This window comes from Trachemys scripta, chromosome 17 (assembly GCF_013100865.1).
Source record: "Trachemys scripta elegans isolate TJP31775 chromosome 17, CAS_Tse_1.0, whole genome shotgun sequence".
Lineage (NCBI taxonomy): Eukaryota > Metazoa > Chordata > Testudines > Emydidae > Trachemys > Trachemys scripta.
The window spans coordinates 22,456,312-22,475,525 of NC_048314.1; the positions used below are offsets into that span (position 1 = coordinate 22,456,312).

Below are 19,214 nucleotides of genomic sequence, written 5' to 3' on the forward strand. Positions count from 1 at the left end.
GAAGAAGAGCTCTGTATAAGCTTGAAAGTTTGTCTCTTTCGCCAACAGAAGTTGGTCCAATAAAAGATATTACCTCCCGCATTTTGTCTCTCTATTTATGTGTATGTCCTTTAAATTCAGGGATAGTTCTCAACCATAATATTCCAACGCACCTTGCACCCCTTAACTGAAAGGTGTAATATGAATGAACTGGGAAGGGAACAGAATTTAGTACTGATTTAACATAAATTTCTGAGGGAATTTTACAGATGGTGAGTGAAATCCTGGCTTCATCAAAGTTAATGGCAAACCTCTCTTCACCCTGTATTTTGTCAGCTATAAACACCCCCTCTTTTAACTATTTGCGATGGATTGCTTTTAACGCTGGCCTCCCTCTGCTCAAGTAACCATTAGCAAACTCATGGATCAATATTTTAAAACGATATAGGGAGCATCATTTAGAGAGTTCTGAATGAACAACAAGTCTCACATTTAGATCCAATATAGGGTTAAATAATGAAGACCCCTGTTTCATTAAAGAATAACTTTTAGGATGGAGTGGTGAATTGTGCTAGTTAGCAAGTGAGAGGGGGAAATACTCTCCATTGTCAAAACTACAAGACTTTTGAAGAGTGGAACATGTAAGAGGCAGGGAATGGGATATGGGGCTTTTCACTTTTGATTCCCTGGTGTGAATCCAGCTTCAGGTTAGCAAAGATTAAAGCTTCTTCTTGTAATGGACTGTCTTAGAAGCTCATGGTCTCAATCTTATTCCTTTGTTGTTTTTTTTTAAGTAGACACTTACACCAATCACCAAAAACCAAAACCCCACCTTCTCCATTGGTAGCCCTGCCGACTCTCTAAGCAAACAAGCAAAAGCCTGATTGAATGAACAAACAGGGATTAGATTCCCCCATGTCAGGGTTCAGATGATGCTTCCTGTGACACATCTCTTCCCTGAACAGAAGACTTCAGTTCTCAGGCCACCAAGCCAGTGCTTTCTACTAGCACCAATTAACCGTCTATATAATTCAAAGGATGAGGTGTCTCGGTCCCAGTGATATGTAGAACAGGACTGACTATGTAACAATCAATTTAAGATTTGCTTCACATTTATACACTTCAAAAACACTTTACTAAGTGCAAGACAGTTTTAGTTTACATTTTATTGAAGTAATTTAACAAAATGTTAAGAATTCTTTACATTACATAGAATAAAGACTCAAAGTACTAATGGGCTAAAAGCCAAAGTGCATGGGAGGGAGGGGAAAAATATACAAAAAATACAGAAAAGAACAAATGAACAATCTACAGCAACAAGAGACCCCACAGGGCAACCCCAGCTTACTGAACCCTTCGTTCACTTTTTTCAGTCTATCTCCAAATCACTGTCTTCACTATAACATGCAGATGGGTTACATATGGAAGTCAGCAGAAGCAGATCCTTCTCTGGGAGCAGACCACACTCCTGTAAAAAAGCCTCCAGGTCCACAGCAAAAAAATCTTCTCCAAGCTGGTCGGTGATTCGGACAAAGTTGCCAATTAGCTCCCCTCCCTTATAGATGAGCAAAGCAGGTAGAGCATTATTAGTAAAGCGAGTGCTGGCACCAATCAGGGAACTCTTTACTCGACAAAATTTGACTGTTGGGTACTCTGCAGCAAGACAGATCATGCAGCCATTCACAGATTCAGAGCCAGGGATGTCATCTTCATAGATGTGGATCATGATCAACGTGTTCTTGTGTTCCTTATCAACTGTGTCCAAAAACCCTTCCCCACTGGTGATCTCAAAAACCTGCTTAAACTGCTGCCCACTATGCAGCTGCTGCCTCATCTCCTCCATTCGCTGTTTCCTGTATTGCTGTAAAAAATCTTCATCATCTTCGCCATCATGAATCATGTTATATTCTTGTAAAGTCATCTAGAACATGCGCAAAGAAATGTTATAAATACACCAGAGAGAGAAATCTAGAACTCCATACATGTTACATGCAGTTAGTATTTAAATCAATGATGGACAGAGTTTGACCTGCATCATTCCCCATCTTTAATACCCAGGTACAGATCATGGAGGCCAGAATTCCCACCATAAGATGCTCCATTTTGATCCATCCGGAAAGCACATCTGATAAAGATGGAGCTTCCTACATTGGGACTTCTAGCCTCCATAGGCTAGTTTAAAAGTGAGTGACTATAATGTGCTCCTATTTTATTCAAATTAGCTATGGCCACATGTTCCAAGTAAGATGCCAATACTGCTCTTAGATGGGCAGCTTGGACATTGTTGTTAATTTGAGTGGATACTGTCAGATTCCTAATTTGTTTTTTCATCTTGTTTTTTTTTTTTTGTAAGTAAATAGAGTAAATCTCTATTAGAAACAACATTGATTTCCATACCAGATTTATTTCTTTGGCAAAAATAAATGTTCCCATGTTTTTTCTGGAATTGGAATTAACTTGGGTTTTATGACTATCATCTTTCAACATCTTGCTTCATTAACCATGTTAGCCATCGTGCTCTAGGTGTAGGGCTTGTTAGTTTAGGTTGTTGCAGTCAGCAGGGGAGCACAGAAAAAAAACCCAGCGAAAACCAATGATTATTTCAGGCAGAGAAAGAATCTCTTAGCAAATGTGAAGTTCATGTAAATTAAAAACAAACAGATACCTAAAATTCAAGCAATTTCCCCCCATTATGACTTTATGATCTTAAACTGTTGGGCATGAGTGACCAAATGTAATTAACAACTCATGAACATAATACTGGTTTATTGTCAATAGCAGCATGTATCAACTTTAGCAACCTCTTCAATTAGATTCATAGGAACTGGTAATACAAGTCAATTGACCAAAACATCCCACTTAGTTTTTAAATAATTTACCACCTCTGACATTTTCTATCTTTGATGTCTAATGCTTTCCTATCAGTTTGAAGACTAAGCTGATCTCTTAACATTCATTTACCATACATTATAATCAATTAGGCCTCCTGGAAAGCAGACATCTTACACAACACTCATTAATTTACAAGATGAAGTTATTTGTCAGGCAGAGTTGCTGCACTGCCTTTTTTTTTTTTAAACTGTTTCACAAACTTGGAAATAAATTTGATGAATGCATACAAGGGAAATACACAGTGTCTGATACAGACTCTGTCAGTGGTCTTGGGCCAGTCACTTAACACTTAAGTGTATAACATCTTCAAAGCACTGCACAAACATTAAATAATGTTGACACTACTCCTGTGAGGTAGATAATTATTGCGCTCTCTCAATTGTTCCACCTGTTAAAAGCAATAATAAATAACTGCCACGCAAGGATTCATGATTTTTTGCAAAGCAGCTGAAAAATGGAAACTGCTAAAATTTATTAGCACAGAAGTCTCTCACTGTGCTCCCAGGTTACCTTTCCATTGATTTTTTCCTGAAGTTCTTTCTGCTTCTGTTTATCCTTCTCTTCATCCATGTGAGATCTGCAGGTCATGGATAATTTTTTTATAAGTCGTTCCATCTCTCTACACTGCTCCTCTCGCTGCTCCGTCTCCAGTTGTTTGAATCTTCGCCAATCATTTATGACACCCTTTGGACCTGAAGGTAAAACATGCAGGCATTTTGCTTAGACAGAAACAATCTGTCTATTGCACTTTCCATTCAGGATCTCAGAGTCCTTTTCAAACAGTTATTTGTACAAATAGGACCATGTTTTAGGCTTATTGTATATTTCTCAATATACTATAATAAAGCATAGGAATGGTAGCAAGTAACTCCCCATTTCTGCAGTTGACTCCTATGTCCTTGAACAAGTCACTCAACCTCTCTGTGTCTGTTTTCTTATCTGTATAATAGGAATAAAGCTTACCTATATTACTTGCCTATTAACTTCAAAAGGATGTTGTGAAAATTAATATCTGTACAGAGTTTTGACACATTACCACCATCCAGGTTTAGAGGTATCTTCCAGCAGTTAGTATGGAAATATTTCCTTTTCATAGTGATAGAAGTGATTGGGGGGGGGGGGGGGGGAGAGGGAATCAATTGATGGTGAAATGATCTGCAAAAGCCCCAGCACAAAAGTGTGTTCCATGATGTGCAAACAGCAGCAGTCCTCATCAATTTCACCTTACTATCATTCTGTTGCGGGGGCCTAATGAAAAGTGCTACTATTGAATGTCCTATTCAGGTATGTCCCAGTTGTGTGGGTATGGATTCCTCTCCCCCAGTACTGGACAGGCATGCCCAGGAGGATAAAATATTTTATGTCACAGTACCTGTGTTAACTGCAGTGCCATCGCTACTCAGCTCCACCTCCCCATCAACCGTCTCAGGAATAGTGCTCGCTCTGACTTTATCTTCTCTCTCACTGTCTTCATCTTCACTGCTGCTGTAGTAGTACTGGAGCTTCTCACCAAGCAGTTTATCATCTAAAGTAGTCATTGTATTCTAAAAAGAGATGGGTAGATCAACATCAATGCATCTCTCCTTATACAAGCACACACAGACACACACCCACACCCACAATCAAGTATCACCTCAAATGTATAGTATTAGCCCTATACTCCTCCAGAGACAAATATGAAGGCTGTCTATTCAAATAAGAACAGTTTATAGACCATTACCAACACGACTAGGCTACAACTGGCCAACCTCTTTGTGAATGAATTGATAGTTATCATTTCAGATGTGTTTATTTTTAAGCCAAAAACAAACAACAAAAAGCTCTTTATTACAAAGTTTCTTCTTCAATAGATAAAGTATGAGGCATTCAAAATATTTATTCACTGAGGATAGTTCTGCTGATTAACAATGGTTCAAGATCGCTACATACCCAACCCTAAAACCTGAGCCAATTACATTTCCTTCTGGATTTTTTACATTTATTAAGTTTCAACTTTAGTATTTTATGTGCGCAATTACTAATCTTTTAGCAATGGCAAATGATGACTGGAACATGATCAATGAGATAAACAGTTGGATACACTTTTGATAAGATAGCAAAGCCGCTTATGCAATTAGAAGCTTGCAGTGAATATTCAGAAAAAAACAGGAATGTTACAATACAGTTAAAAGTTAAATTCTAATCCTCATTCCTTACCCCCACCCTCCCTTACAAAGAAAAGAAGACAGTGCGCAGGAGCCAGTTGTATCTCAAGAAATATCTTTCCGGGTTTCTTTTAGAAGCTCATCTCTCGGAGAGTATTACTAAACATGAAAAATTCTATGTAGGCTCAAAGTTGGCACCTGGTCTCTTTCCAGAATCAAACAATCTCAGCAAACCTCCCGCAAATCTCTCTTTCTCAAATGTACGTACTGCAAGCGTGGAAAAAGAAAGATATATATTTGAACCAATGGTGTTTTGTGTACTATTAACTGTCAGTTTCACAGGTCATTTCACAATAAGGATAAGCTCTGTAGCAAGAAGGGAACTCTGCTTTTGACATTAGTCAGTGCAGTTGCAAGTCTGCAATTTTTACAAAATGTAATTATATTAGTAATTCATATAGTACCAGTGTGCAAATAAATAATTATATTTGGCAAATAAGTTGTTTTTGATAATCGCAAGCAGTTAGCATTTCACAAAGCTCATTTTAACTTTAATGAAACTCAGTTGTAGCATATTACGCAAATTGGTAATGCTGGCAACTCTGATGCTAACAGAAATGATACAATAAGGCTTGGAAGAATTAGATTTTTACTGGTAAATATTGATTTCACTACACAGACACAAACCAGCAAAAAATATTTCCATTGATAATAATCGAAACATACAGATAGGCAAAATACGAACAATGCTGCTTGAGAACTTATTAGTTTGATTTAAGGATATTTATTTTGTACATGAGGTTGATAATTTGTGTTTTAATGGTTATAAAGCTTTAACTTCTATCATTAAACCATTACTGTCTGACCCTCTGGTAGTTTCCCACAACTATGAAAATTTAAACAGATAAAAAGAAAAAAAAAATGCTTAAAAACTGAATTTGCCAAGCCAATATGAACTAATCCTAATTTGCCTTTAAACTAGGTTCGACGGGGACAGGTGAGCAAAGCCCACAGGTAAGTGGGGAACATGGAGACCGGGGAGATGAGTCGGAAACAAGAGGGAGTGTGGGTTATATTGGCAGAGAGAAAGGAGAGTCAGGACAAAACTGGGAGGAAAGATCAAACCAGTATCTTAGATGCCTATATACAAATGCAAGAAGTATGGGGAATAAGCAGGAAGAACTGGAAGTGCTAATAAATAAATACAACTATGACATTGTTGGCATCACTGAAACTTGGTGGGATAATACACATGATTGGAATGTTGGTGTGGATGGGTACAGCTTGCTCAGGAAGGATAGACAGGGGAAAAAGGGAGGAGGTGTTGCCTTATATATTAAAAATGTACACACTTGGACTGAGGTGGAGATGGACATAGGAGACGGAAGTGTTGAGAGTCTCTGGGTTAGGCTTAAAGGGGCAAAAAACAAGGGAGATGTCATGCTAGGCATCTACTACAGGCCACCTAACCAGGTGGAAGAGGTGGATGAGGCTTTTTTCAAGCAACTAACAAAATCATCCAAAGCCCAAGATTTGGTGGTGATGGGGAACTTCAACTATCCGGATATATGTTGGGAAAATAACACAGCGGGGCACAGACTATCCAACAAATTCTTGGACTGCATTGGAGACAACTTTTTATTTCAGAAGGTTGAAAAAGCTACTAGGGGGGAAGCTGTTCTAGACTTGATTTTAACAAATAGGGAGGAACTCGTTGAGAATGTGAAAGTAGAAGGCAGCCTGGGTGAAAGTGATCATGAAATCATAGAGTTTGCAATTCTAAGGAAGGGTAGAAGGGAGAACAGCAAAATAGAGACAATGGATTTCAGGAAGGCAGATTTTGGGAAGCTCAGAGAGCTGATAGGTAAGGTCCCATGGGAATCAAGACTGAGGGGAAAAACAACTGAGGAGAGTTGGCAGTTTTTCAAAGGGACACTATTAAGGGCCCAAAAGCAAGCTATTCCGCTGGTTAGGAAAGATAGAAAATGTGGCAAAAGACCACCTTGGCTTAACCACGAAATCTTGCACGATCTAAAAAATAAAAAGGAGTCATATAAAAAATGGAAACTAGGACAGATTACAAAGGATGAATATAGGCAAACAACACAGGAATGCAGGGGCAAGATTAGAAAGGCAAAGGCACAAAATGAGCTCAAACTAGCTACAGGAATAAAAGGAAACAAGAAGACTTTTTATCAATACATTAGAAGCAAGAGGAAGACCAAAGACAGGGTAGGCCCACTGCTTAGTGAAGAGGGAGAAACAGTAACAGGAAACTTGGAAATGGCAGAGATGCTTAATGACTTCTTTGTTTCGGTCTTCACCGAGAAGTCTGAAGGAATGCCTAACATAGTGAATACTAATGGGAAGGGGGTAGGTTTAGCGGATAAAATAAAAAAAGAACATGTTAAAAATCACTTAGAAAAGTTAGATGCCTGCAAGTCACCCGGGCCTGATGAAATGCATCCTAGAATACTCAAGGAGCTAATAGAGGAGGTATCTGAGCCTCTAGCTATTATCTTTGGAAAGTCATGGGAGACGGGAGAGATTCCAGAAGACTGGAAAAGGGCAAATATAGTGCCCATCTATAAAAAGGGAAATAAAAACAACCCAGGTAACTACAGACCAGTTAGTTTAACTTCTGTGCCAGGGAAGATAATGGAGCAAGTAATTAAGGAAATCATCTGCCAACACTTGGAAGGTGGTAAGGTGATAGGGAATAGCCAGCATGGATTTGTGAAGAACAAATCATGTCAAACCAATCTGATAGCTTTCTTTGATAGGATAACGAGCCTTGTGGATAAGGGTGAAGCGGTGGATGTGGTATACCTAGACTTTAGTAAGGCATTTGATACGGTCTCGCATGATATTCTTATCGATAAACTAGGCAAATACAAATTAGATGGGGCTACTATAAGGTGGGTGCATAACTGGCTGGATAACCGTACTCAGAGAGTTGTTATTAATGGTTCCCAATCCTGCTGGAAAGGTGTAACGAGTGGGGTACCGCAGGGGTCTGTTCTGGGACCGGCTCTGTTCAATATCTTCATCAACGACTTAGATATTGGCATAGAAAGTACGCTTATTAAGTTTGCGGATGATACCAAACTGGGAGGGATTGCAACTACTTTGGAGGACCGGGTCATAATTCAAAATGATCTGGACAAATTGGAGAAATGGTCTGAGTTAAACAGGATGAAGTTTAACAAAGACAAATGCAAAGTGCTCCACTTAGGAAGGAAAAATCAATTTCACACATACAGAATGGGAAAAGACTGTCTAGGAAGGAGTACGGCAGAAAGGGATCTAGGGGTTATAGTGGACCACAAGCTAAATATGAGTCAACAGTGTGATGCTGTTGCTAAAAAAGCAAACATGATTCTGGGATGTATTAACAGGTGTGTTGTGAGCAAGACACGAGAAGTCATTCTTCCACTCTACTCTGCTCTGGTTAGGCCTCAGCTGGATTATTGTGTCCAGTTCTGGGCGCCGCATTTTAAAAAAGATGTGGAGAAATTGGAAAGGGTCCAAAGAAGAGCAACAAGAATGATTAAAGGTCTTGAGAACATGACCTATGAAGGAAGGCTGAAAGAATTGGGTTTGTTTAGTTTGGAAAAGAGAAGACTGAGAGGGGACATGATAGCAGTTTTCAGGTATCTAAAAGGGTGTCATAAGGAGGAGGGAGAGAACTTGTTCACCTTAGCCTCTAAGGATAGAACCAGAAACAATGGGTTTAAACTGCAGCAAGGGAGGTCTAGGTTGGACATTAGGAAAAAGTTCCTAACTGTCAGGGTGGTTAAACACTGGAACAAATTGCCTAGGGGGGTTGTGGAATCTCCGTCTCTGGAGATATTTAAGAGTAGGTTAGATAAATGTCTATTAGGGATGGTCTAGGCAGTATTTGGTCCTGCCATGCGGGCAGGGGACTGGACTCGATGACCTCTCGAGGTCCCTTCCAGTCCTAGAATCTATGAATCTATAATCACAATTGCCCTTAAATCCATCAATTGACCTGAGTTATACCATTTCTCCATCTAAATACCTTTCTGCTGGCTAGAGATTAGCCAATGACAGCAGTAGGATGATATTCCCTGAAAAAGCTATCTGGGGTATTAGTAATTTACATACAGCCTCTCATACCAAATGTGTGTAAGAACAGTCAGTGTCAAACATAAGAGACCACAAGCTGAATTACTGCCTGAGGCCATAAAGAGAGTTCAGAGCTCCACTAACAGCTTCCACAACAATTCTCCAGAGCTGATGGAATAAAAGCAAACCCTTCACTTGTGTGAACTGCGATCCTGAACAGCTTGCTATAAAACTGAGAAACCTATTCCCAATTTTTTTTTTGGGGGGGGGGGGGGGGGGGTGGGGAGGTGTATGAGTATGTGAGATTGACTCTATATCATATGTTGATGAAGTGGACCTAAAAGTCTGTATTTCTATGACAAGGGCACAATCTATATTGTAAGGAGAAAGTAGTGTTTTTAGGTTTTCTACCCACCACTAGCATGAGCTGCAAACTGCTGAAAGTAGGATTATGCAGATTAATGAGTAGATAGCCAGATGGTTCAGGCTAAAAGGTGATGAAACAGGATTACCGAGATTATTTTTCAGAGTAGAGAAAAATTACACAGAAGACATGGCCTGTATCTACCCTAGAGAAACACAGACGTAACCAGCTAGTATTTGGGGTAAGGTACATTATCATATTTGACTAATAGCACAACACATCACACTGTCAAAAGACAAGCTGTATTTTTCTAATTGTTCATCCATATATGAAACAGGGCCCATGGAAAATGGAAATCAAGGAATTAAAGAAGTTCATGCCCTTAAAACCCCCTGCCAACTTTAAATTGAGCCAGAGAGATGCTCTGTCATGCTGAATTTAGGTATTCTATTTTATTTCCATGTACTACTGTAAAGTGTTTAGAGATCCTTAGCATTATGTCTGCTCAAGAAATTAAAGTGTTCGATTACATTCAGGAGACCTGGGACTGGAGGCGATGCACTGTTCTGCAAGAGATAATTAGTTTTGCTTAAGGGCTTGGTTGTGGGAGAATTCGGATTTCTTTTTGCCTTCTCTTCTGCTTGCACACCAAGCAAACTATTTTCCAATACAAAAGAAAAGTAGAGCAAAAGAAACCAGAAAAAAAAAAAGTGGGTACCATGTATGTGTGAGGCCTGTATCCTGACACAAAATTCCAATTGTTTCCTGTGTATCAAATGGAACTCAAATTAACATGATTAATTTACAGATTTTCCTAGTTATAGTGCACCATCTAACAGGCAGATTTATGTACAAAACAGAGATAGTCTGCTTATTTCAAAGTAAGTCATAGGTAAAGCATGATAAAGCAAGTCTGCAACTATATGTCTTCAAACTGATCACCTCAGTTCTCGCAAGCTAAATAGGGTTGGATTGGGTCAGTTCTCGGTTGCAAGACCACCACGGTACAACCCTAGTTCTGCAAAAAGTCGTTTTGGTGATTCTGTATGTGGTTAATTTCTCTTTGGTTGATAACAAAAAGCCCAAAAGCATCTCAAGTCCCTCTCTAGTATGGTGCTTTTGTTGTGTACAGAGGGGAAAGCTTTAGAAGATCACTCCTGGGCTACCATAAGACAACATTTAATAGTTAACTTAGTGTTTGACCTTAAATACTGGAGACGATTTGTATCATTCTATTTTTGACAAGATTCATTACAACTAATTAGCTATAATTAGTCTTGGAAGGATTAAATTTTTATCAATAAATGCTGGCAAGTGTTGATTTCACTGTACAAACACAAATTGAACAACATATTCCCATCAATAATAAAAATGTACAGATAGGCAAAGCAAGAAAAATACTGCTTGAAAACTTTTATTAAAGGATAGTTACTTGGCATATTTTGTGTTTTAATAGTTATAATGCTTTAACATTTTAAATCTGTGTCTAATATTAAATAATTACTGTCTGACCCTCCCCATAACTTCCTGCAACTCTGAAAATTGAAAGAAAAGAAAAACACCCATAACTGTCCACAACAGTGAAAATTTAAACTGATAAAAATAAAAAAATGCTTAAAAATAAATATTGCCATCATCTATCAAAACGATTAAAAAAAAAAAGCAAATTCTGCCAAACTTAGCTATAATGTTTCACAAGGAACTAATTTGTGCTCAACTTCTATATTTGGTGTATTTACCCCAAACTGGTTTGTTGTTCCGTCTTACTTTGTTGTTTATAAATTAATTTCAAGACAGAATATTTTAGCACACCTAAATTTTTTTGCCATCAGCAGGAAACCATACAATGGTTTTGACACTTTGCAGATATGAATGTAAATGAAGCCAGAGTCTTCTGGTCTGTGCTGTTCAAATGCAATGGATTTATTGTGAATTATTCAAGTGGGGAATGCAGAATTACTAAACTCAGATTAATGTTATTAAAAACGAATCTCTAATTAAACCAAGCTTCTGCCTGCACTTGTTCTGTCTCTGCTTCTGGCTGTTTGCCCCACATATGGCTTACATCTGGGCCTTAGAATGAGGGTGGTCATGTGTACAACGGAAGAACAAAGGTGGCTCTCAAGGCAGACATGGAAAGGAAACAATGTCCTACATTGCTTGATTTATGAATGTTACCTGAGCAAAGGGTACAGGAAACCAGTATACACAGCCTATAACTACAAGAAAACCTGAATGGAATAAATGTACATGTAGCTGGTCACAGTAGAAAAAGTGATGGGAAAAGCATTTTTCCCCTTCTTGTTTTGTACAAACATTTAAATAAACAAACAAATAAATAAGAGGACTGGGCTCAAACTAGAAACAAATCGGAGACTCACGGTTCCTGGCTCGTTTGCAAGGCTGACCTCTGGGCCACCTCTCGGCCAATGCTGGTCTCTCTCCCTAGAAATGCAGATGTACAAACACAAATGTCACAAAGGGGCCGAGAAGAGCTCTCTGGGTAACAGGTATTTCTCACCAGGTTTTACCTTCAGTCTCCAACCCCATCCGCTCTGGAAAGTGTCAGGTGCGGCTATGGAGCTGTAGGCACAGCAGCTCCAGAAAGGATCCTGGACCCCTGAGTCCCGCCCCCCAGCTATCCAGAGCCCCCCGCCCTCCTGTGCGTCCCCCCAGGCCCCTGCCCCCCAGAACACCCCCCCAGCTATCCAGAGCCCCCGCCCTCCTGTACGTCGGCCCCCCAGGCCCCTGCCGCCCCCCCAACACGCAGAGCCCCCCAGCCCCGCCCCCCGCGCCCGCCTCGGGCCCCCCGCGCGCACCCACCGCTCCGACGCTTCCCTAGTCCTGAGGACGAGCTGCGCAAAGGACGCCGGGAAAACAGGGCGGCTCCATTCAGCGAACGCGGGGGGGGGGGGAAGTCCCTTACTGGCAATGGTACAACCCGGCGCCAATGCACCTTGAACGGACGGGAGCGCAACCACCTCCCAAGGAGGAGGGGTGTGTGTGTGTTCTCTTCGCTAATGGGTCCGGCCAACCTGAACTCAGCGGCACGCGGCGCTCCAGGAGCCGGGCGCTGCTCTGACCCACTGGCCCCTTCAGCCCGGAATAGAACCCAGGCGTCCTGACCCCCCCCCCCCCCCCCGGAAAGGGCCCCCAGGGCCCCCCCCCCCCCGGGCCGCCCCGCCCCGCCCGCCGCAACTACCGTGAGTTCGGATCCGCCGGGGGGCTGGTTTCAAACTCCTCACGCCGCTATTTCCCCTGCTGCTAGAGGCATGGACCGAGGCGGGGGCAGGGGCAGGGAAGAGGGGGCACCAGGCAGGTTTGGTCTCACACGTTACAAACACACACGTAAGGTGGACAATCATTTTATTTTGTGCATGCAAATACATGTCAAGTACTGCAAACTTTTTCCATCAATTTTCTCTCAAAACACTGAAAACCATGATGCTCTATTCTGTGACCAGCCAAAGCTAATATCTCTTTACTTCAGTGCTACAGCAAAAAACACACAGAATTCACTCCGCTATTCAGTATTATCACAAAGCCCAGCCCACCCCATCTTTCCCCCAACCCACCCCCAATACAGACCATATGGTCCAGCTTTCCCCTTTAATCCTATTCCTATAACACAAAGGGAAACATTACAATTTGGAAATTCAAAATTGAAATAAATGGAATAGAATTTATTCCCCTATATATCCCCATTTCATTTTACAGATTTTAAATTATAGTTTTAAATAGAAGCTGAGAATGCACCATAAAAATGAGCATTAAATCCATCGTAGCGATGGTGCCTGCTTTATACATGATGGGTGTACACCATCTTTTATTTCATTTACATTTCAATCGAACAATAGATTTGCAAAGAAAATGTCTAATACAGACGTAAAAATATTCACACTAGAGCTTCACAATCGGTTGTACAATTGACAAACAGGCCTCTTTTCCCAACTTTCCAGCTAAGCAATTTTATAAAATGTAATCAATGCAACAAGAAAAAAAAATTCTTTAACTTCCAGGGAAAAGAATATGCAGTAAACTGTATAAATGCAGACAGCAGATGCTGCAAGCTAACCACAATACTTTGAGTGGCTGTACAGTGGGTATGTGCAGTACAAATAAAAGCCACATGTGTTGTATCACAACTACAGTATAATGTACTTGTTTGCCCAGCGAAGAAAATGCATGCATTTTCATGCCTTGGATTAACTGAGGCCTACACTGGATAAAATTGATGGGATATGTGCAAATGATGTTGGATTTTGACAGTTATAAATGCAGCCAGGCTCTGTTTTATTTCAAACTTTGTTAAACATGAAATGCCAAGAGCGAGCTTCGACGACAGTCTTCCTTAAATAAAAGGTTTTTGCTCAAGTGTGGGGAATTTTGATAATTTTGCTGTCTTTATTTTACCCTTGACACTTAGGGTTAAGTTGTCAGAGCACTCCCTTGCCAGCAAAGAGGTGCATTGTGACCACTAGTACCAAGGAGTTAGCTGTGCATTTGTACTGGAAAGAACTGGTCATTTAAAGAGCACATTTATTGTTTTCTGCTTGCAGGAGAGGCCCTTGCATTAAAGGGATTTCCTAACAGAAAAGGATTAAACTATAACAAGTAATGCGCTCCATGTACTGTGGATGATTCATTAACTTCTCATTTGATTAAGGTCTAAAATTTCACATTTTCCTTCAGACACAGGTTAATAATGGTGAAAAAAAAATCTTGACAAATATGATAAAGGAGCTGCTAGCAGATCTCTCTCAAATAGAGTTTATGTACAACAGCAGATACTTGACAAATTGTGCTTTAACAAAAAGAATAAATAAATAAAACCACACACTATCAAATTGTTTTGGGTTTTGACAAAAGTTTTTTTTAAAACATTCTTTCTCCAGGCCTTTCTTTGTGTATGATTTTGTACCTCACTCAGCCCGGGGAACTAACACACAAGAACAGCGTTCAGCTCATCAGCATGAATTTAAACTAAAATTTCAAGCGTGTTATCAAAGCAGTAAACTTTTCAAATTATATGTCTACAACTGGTGTCCTTATGTATCACACTTTAGTATCAATCTGTACTAGTCTATCAAGAACCAATGCCAATTTGCTTTGCAAAATGAGTCTAACCTATTCTTTGAAAGGTCTACTATACATTCTACAATGCACAATCTGTATGAACACGAACTCATTCATTTCTAGTTACAGGAATAAAATATCAGTAGAAGGGCAGTCACTCTACTATAATTTAGATCTTAAGAATGTCATGTTACTACTTTTGCACAAAGAAGTAGACAGCATGACATATCAAATTAGAGATTAATGCTAGTCCTAAAACCCATGTAGGAAATGAGACAGAACAAGGAATTAATCCAGGTTGTGAGGCAACACATTTTAACTCAGATATTGATACAACTTCTGTATACCTGACATGTGAAATCCCTGCTGTACCTCTCCTGAAAAAAATATGCTCGTCTGCACAAAGCAAAGGAACCACACACTTCTCCCTAATCTGCTATGGGCCTTTTTCTGACATCGTAATATATTTGGCCAAAAACCTAAATGGGATTCTATACTACTACCACACATGAAGATATTAGTCACACTACTTTTAAATGTCAGAAAGTTAGCCCTTCCATTGCCCAAAAAGGCACCTGATTTGCAACTAGATACACAAACAGGTATTGGTTTGTATCAGGTCAAGTAATTAAACTTTGCCAAAAATGAACCAGAACTATATTCCCATCTGTAACTTCCTCTTATTAGGGCACCAGAGGGCATAGTTTCATGGCAAGATAATAATCAGTGTTAAAAACTGTAAGACAATGTTGGCACACTATTAAAAATCCCTCAATTCTTGTGTCTGTCATTCTAGATATTAAAGGTTCAACACAAATTAGCCTCAACCCAGAACTGACTCCTTTTCAGAGGAAGCATGTGGTCTTTCTAGAAAGCTACTGTATCATGGAATCTTCTGCTGCAGACAAGCATATATAAATACATTTGTTCTTAGACATGCCAGTAAAGTTGGCAGGAATACGTTAGGCTGATGTATTTTCACTGGACAAATCAGACGAACTTGTGTAAGCAGCTTATCCCAATCCCCCTCCAGCAGAACACAACCAAGTTTTAAAATTGCAATTTTAAAATTAAAAAGTTAAGGTAAATACACAAGATCAATTTATGTAGTATATATTCACCCTCAGATCATGCTGAAGATGTTCTGTGGAGTTCTGGAGCACAGAGGGCTCTTTCCCTGAGGGCGAATAAGGACTTCTCAAACCTTTATATTTTCTCTATTTTTGTAACAAAATAGCAATTTAAAATTTAAAAATCTTTTTAAAAAAATTACATTACCTTCAACGTGGAAGATCTCACTGTTTAAATATCCATGAAATAGACATACTGGTTTGCATATCCTTTTGGAATTACATACAGCAAATAAAAGTACTTCGGAAGCATTTCAAAAGTAATATAAATTCATATTTACAGAATGGTCTTGATATAAAATATACAACAATCATATTCATGTCTAGCGTTCTATGTTAATTTGTAACATCAACAGGAAATGAGTTAAGGTGACAAGGTGGTCTAATTCTTGTTCCTAATCATTTCAGGCTGCAAAGTGAAACAAAATACCAGTCTTATTCCAGAGATGAGGTGGCACTGCCTATCAGGGAAGGTACAGTAAATAGCCAAAGAATCCAAGAAAAGGCTACTTTACTGTTACTCTACAAATATTTCTTTACAGTTTAGTATTAAATAAGTGTGTAAGATCTTCCATACTGACACCAGAATATCAAAACTAACCCTTGGATTTTCAGATATATTTACAACATAATTATTTCATGGACATGTTCATTAAGAGATATCAAACACCGATGTTTTCTCAGTCTAATCAGTAACCCTCAGGGAAATGCCAACCCCCACCCCTCAGAAACGTGCACAAAACAGTTATCAAAATCTTATCTGACACATAGCTGTGATTTTGTAAAATAACTGACAACCAGTAACATGATCCTTTTAAAGCATTTTGCTAGCAGGAAAAGCCCTTACATACAGTACACCTGGTGAAAGATTAGCTTGGCTTAAAATATTCCAGTACAATTTTCAGAGTAAACAACTTCACAGAAGTTAATAAAAACATTTAAAAAAGTAAAACATGTACCAAAGAAATTGAAGAGGACAAACAATAAGATAGTAATCACCAGGAGGGAAGGTCTTGCTTTCTTTTCCAAAATGGTGACTGAATTTTTAAACTTTAAAGAAAACTATGCCCAGAGTGCTTGTGTGTGTGTACTTATCTTCAGTTGACATGTCTAATACGACTTTTCAGTCACATCTTAGCAGGGCACATATTCATACAATTTTCAGCACAACTCTATAGGTCTGATAATGCTATATTACTGTAGGTTCAGTCAATAGCTAGTGAACAAGCAAAATTAAACCTGAATAAAAAGTTATGATTAACAATATTTAACCAAGACAATGTGATGAGTGTCCAAAAAACCCACTAATTAGTTTAAATTAAAAAACAACAACAATAATCAGCAATACCATATTGTTAGTCAGTGCAAACACTACATACAGGGTTTTCACGGGAAAGCCAAGAGCACCTGATTCTTTTGCCAAGTCATCTGGATTCTATAAATGCAGGTGGAGGACTGCATTAAAAACCAAAACCAAAAAAACCCAAAACCCCACTGTTACATTAGTGCATAATTTATCAAAATGGTTAAAAATGGATGTGCATATAACTTGGGGAAATCAATACCAAGAACATTAGCTGGAGGATTTAGGCACTTGGGTTACTTTTTGTAACTTTACTTGGACAAGTAGCCTGTATATAACTATCAACAGTACTAAAGCAGAAATGAGAAAAAACAAACAAGAAATAAAAAGCTACAGCAAAGCACTGCACCACAGTCCTGCATATAATGCAGTAGTACAAAGCTGAAGTGTGTTAACCCTGTAATAAAGTCTAAAATACAAATCCCTACCTCTCACTCTTCAAACAGGAAACAATATTCCATGCAAAGTTCCACAACTAAAAAAAAAGCAGCTGCAACAAGATGCAAGTTCCTTTCTCATGAAACAAAATCGAGACAAATAAATTAGTTTTACTTTCACTAGATGTATCGTTGTAGGATCCTGCTAGTTTAAATAACTGAGTTGTTAATCTTCTACAGAAGCCATTTTAAATAAGAATGGCTCAGTTACTGCACCGGATTGCTACAAACTCATAAAAAGCTGCTTTAAGCTTAAGTAAAAGAATGTCCAAATTCCATTAATTTGTGGAAAGTGAACGCCTTACCCTAGTAAATGTATCTTTTCAGAATGCTAATGCAAGAGGGGCTTGAAGTATCAAAGAGTCCACAGGAAATGGATGACCCCAATATTATTTTTTTTTAAAAAAAATATACATTATATAATATATATTATATATATAAAAAGCTAGTGTAAATGCTTTCACGGCGTGGTCACAAGCTGGAAAGATGAATGCCTTTCAGCTGTTAACCATTTTGCCATTCGCAATGGGCTTTAAAAAGTCGTTTTTATCCTCAGACATAATGTGAGCACTTTTCAAAATGAGGCTGCCAACATTGACTGATGTGCTGATGGGCAGGCAGCTTGCATTGCTAAAGGATCCTGTGATAGGCTGGCTGAAGCAAGAAGTTACGGGCAGGACTGCTTTCTGCTCCTCCCTGAGGGGAAAAATAAATCATACAAATATTAAACTTCAGCTTAATGCAAAATATCAAGAAATAAACTGTGCATTAAACGATGCAAATATTGAAATGAAATGGTAGTCAGTGGAAAGGCAGAATATTTTACTATAGAAGAGTATGCTCACAGAGTAAATGCAGATTGCCTCGTTTTCAAAGGGATCATTACATGGTTAAAATATAGTAGCATGGGTGATTCCAGCATAGAGTATTCTGCACTTTTTTGGCATAGAAGAGGTTAATGGAAATTAAGTTTAATGCCAACCTTGCTGAGACTAGTTTCCCTGAATTCTGGTAATTATAAAAATACTTTTGTATTTGCTATGCAGTGTGGGAATATATAAAACATAGGTTTATATCGTTACCTAATATGTACTGAAAAATAGGTAACTCAAATGCATAAAAAGTGGTGCACCAATGGTACATTCGGTGAGTTTTATAATCACAAGCCAATCCTTCCTAGTTCTCAACAGTCTCTTCCCACTTCACCATGCATACACAGTGCAGATGTCTCATCCAATTGTGAGAAGCTAAGCAGTTCCTCTTTAAATAGTCATGTTTTAACCACTCTGATGGTGCTGTTTTGTCTAACACTCACAGAATCACAAGGTCTTCACCTAAACTTTGTCTCTTCTGCTCCAAAGGTTCCTTTTGGTGTTTCTTGAGTGAATGTCCATTCTCTATAGTTGTTCCATTGAGCAGCTGATCATCCCGAGAACTGATACCTAGCTGTATGTCCAGAATCTCCTACAGGAAGAAGATAGAATTGTCCATCAATATTGTGGCTACTTGTTTTGGTAAGCCTTCCAATTTCTATTTATTTTATGTAATGATTCTGGAGGTCAAAGGCTACTCCTAGAATCTCTTCTTCTTTTGGAAAGTTCTCCACTCCCTTATCCAAGTCATTAACTAAAATACTGAATAGTACCAGACACAGGATGGACTCTGCAGGACTATATTAGATATATCCACCCCCAGTTTGACAACAAACCATTGATAACTACTCTTTGAATAAAGTCTTTC

General features: G+C 39.0%; 2 protein-coding genes across 7 annotated transcripts in view; both read right to left on the minus strand.

The window, feature by feature from the left end:
- Nucleotides 1-1,152: 1,152 nt before the first annotated feature.
- On the minus strand, nucleotides 1,153-12,574 carry PDCL (phosducin like). 3 transcript variants are annotated; one of them, XM_034793930.1, is made up of 5 exons: nucleotides 12,504-12,574; nucleotides 11,850-11,913; nucleotides 4,244-4,415; nucleotides 3,382-3,563; nucleotides 1,153-1,900 (listed from the first exon to the last, which is right to left on the minus strand). In XM_034793930.1, the coding sequence occupies exons 3-5, from the start codon at nucleotides 4,407-4,409 to the stop codon at nucleotides 1,349-1,351; spliced, it is 900 nt and encodes a 299-aa protein (XP_034649821.1). In that variant the 5' UTR covers nucleotides 4,410-4,415; nucleotides 11,850-11,913; nucleotides 12,504-12,574; the 3' UTR covers nucleotides 1,153-1,348. The 3 variants fall into 3 exon arrangements, with proteins under 3 accessions (XP_034649821.1, XP_034649819.1, XP_034649820.1); XM_034793928.1 differs by lacking the exon at nucleotides 12,504-12,574 and adding an exon at nucleotides 12,292-12,454; XM_034793929.1 differs by lacking the exon at nucleotides 12,504-12,574 and adding an exon at nucleotides 12,000-12,087.
- A 243-nt stretch (nucleotides 12,575-12,817) lies between these two features.
- RC3H2 (ring finger and CCCH-type domains 2) overlaps nucleotides 12,818-19,214 on the minus strand; it is a 45,422-nt gene continuing 39,025 nt past the window's right edge. For 3 of the 4 annotated variants that reach the window (XM_034793545.1, XM_034793547.1, XM_034793546.1), the window contains 2 exons: nucleotides 18,790-18,938; nucleotides 12,818-18,170 (listed from right to left, as the gene is read on the minus strand). In XM_034793545.1, the coding sequence (XP_034649436.1) occupies nucleotides 17,972-18,170; nucleotides 18,790-18,938 (348 nt within the window). In that variant the 3' untranslated portion in view covers nucleotides 12,818-17,971. The remainder of the gene's footprint in view (nucleotides 18,171-18,789; nucleotides 18,939-19,214) is intronic. The other variant, XM_034793549.1, reaches the window with a different exon arrangement.

Coding starts and splice junctions, on each gene's coding strand:
- PDCL (XM_034793930.1), bottom strand. CDS start 4,409: ATGACTACTTTAGATGATAAACTGCTTGGTGAGAAGCTCCAGTACTAC. Junction 3,564..4,243: donor TGGCACTGCAGTTAACACAG/GTACTGTGACAT, acceptor TTTTACCTTCAG/GTCCAAAGGGTGTCATAAAT. Junction 1,901..3,381: donor AGGAAAAAATCAATGGAAAG/GTAACCTGGGAG, acceptor CGCATGTTCTAG/ATGACTTTACAAGAATATAA.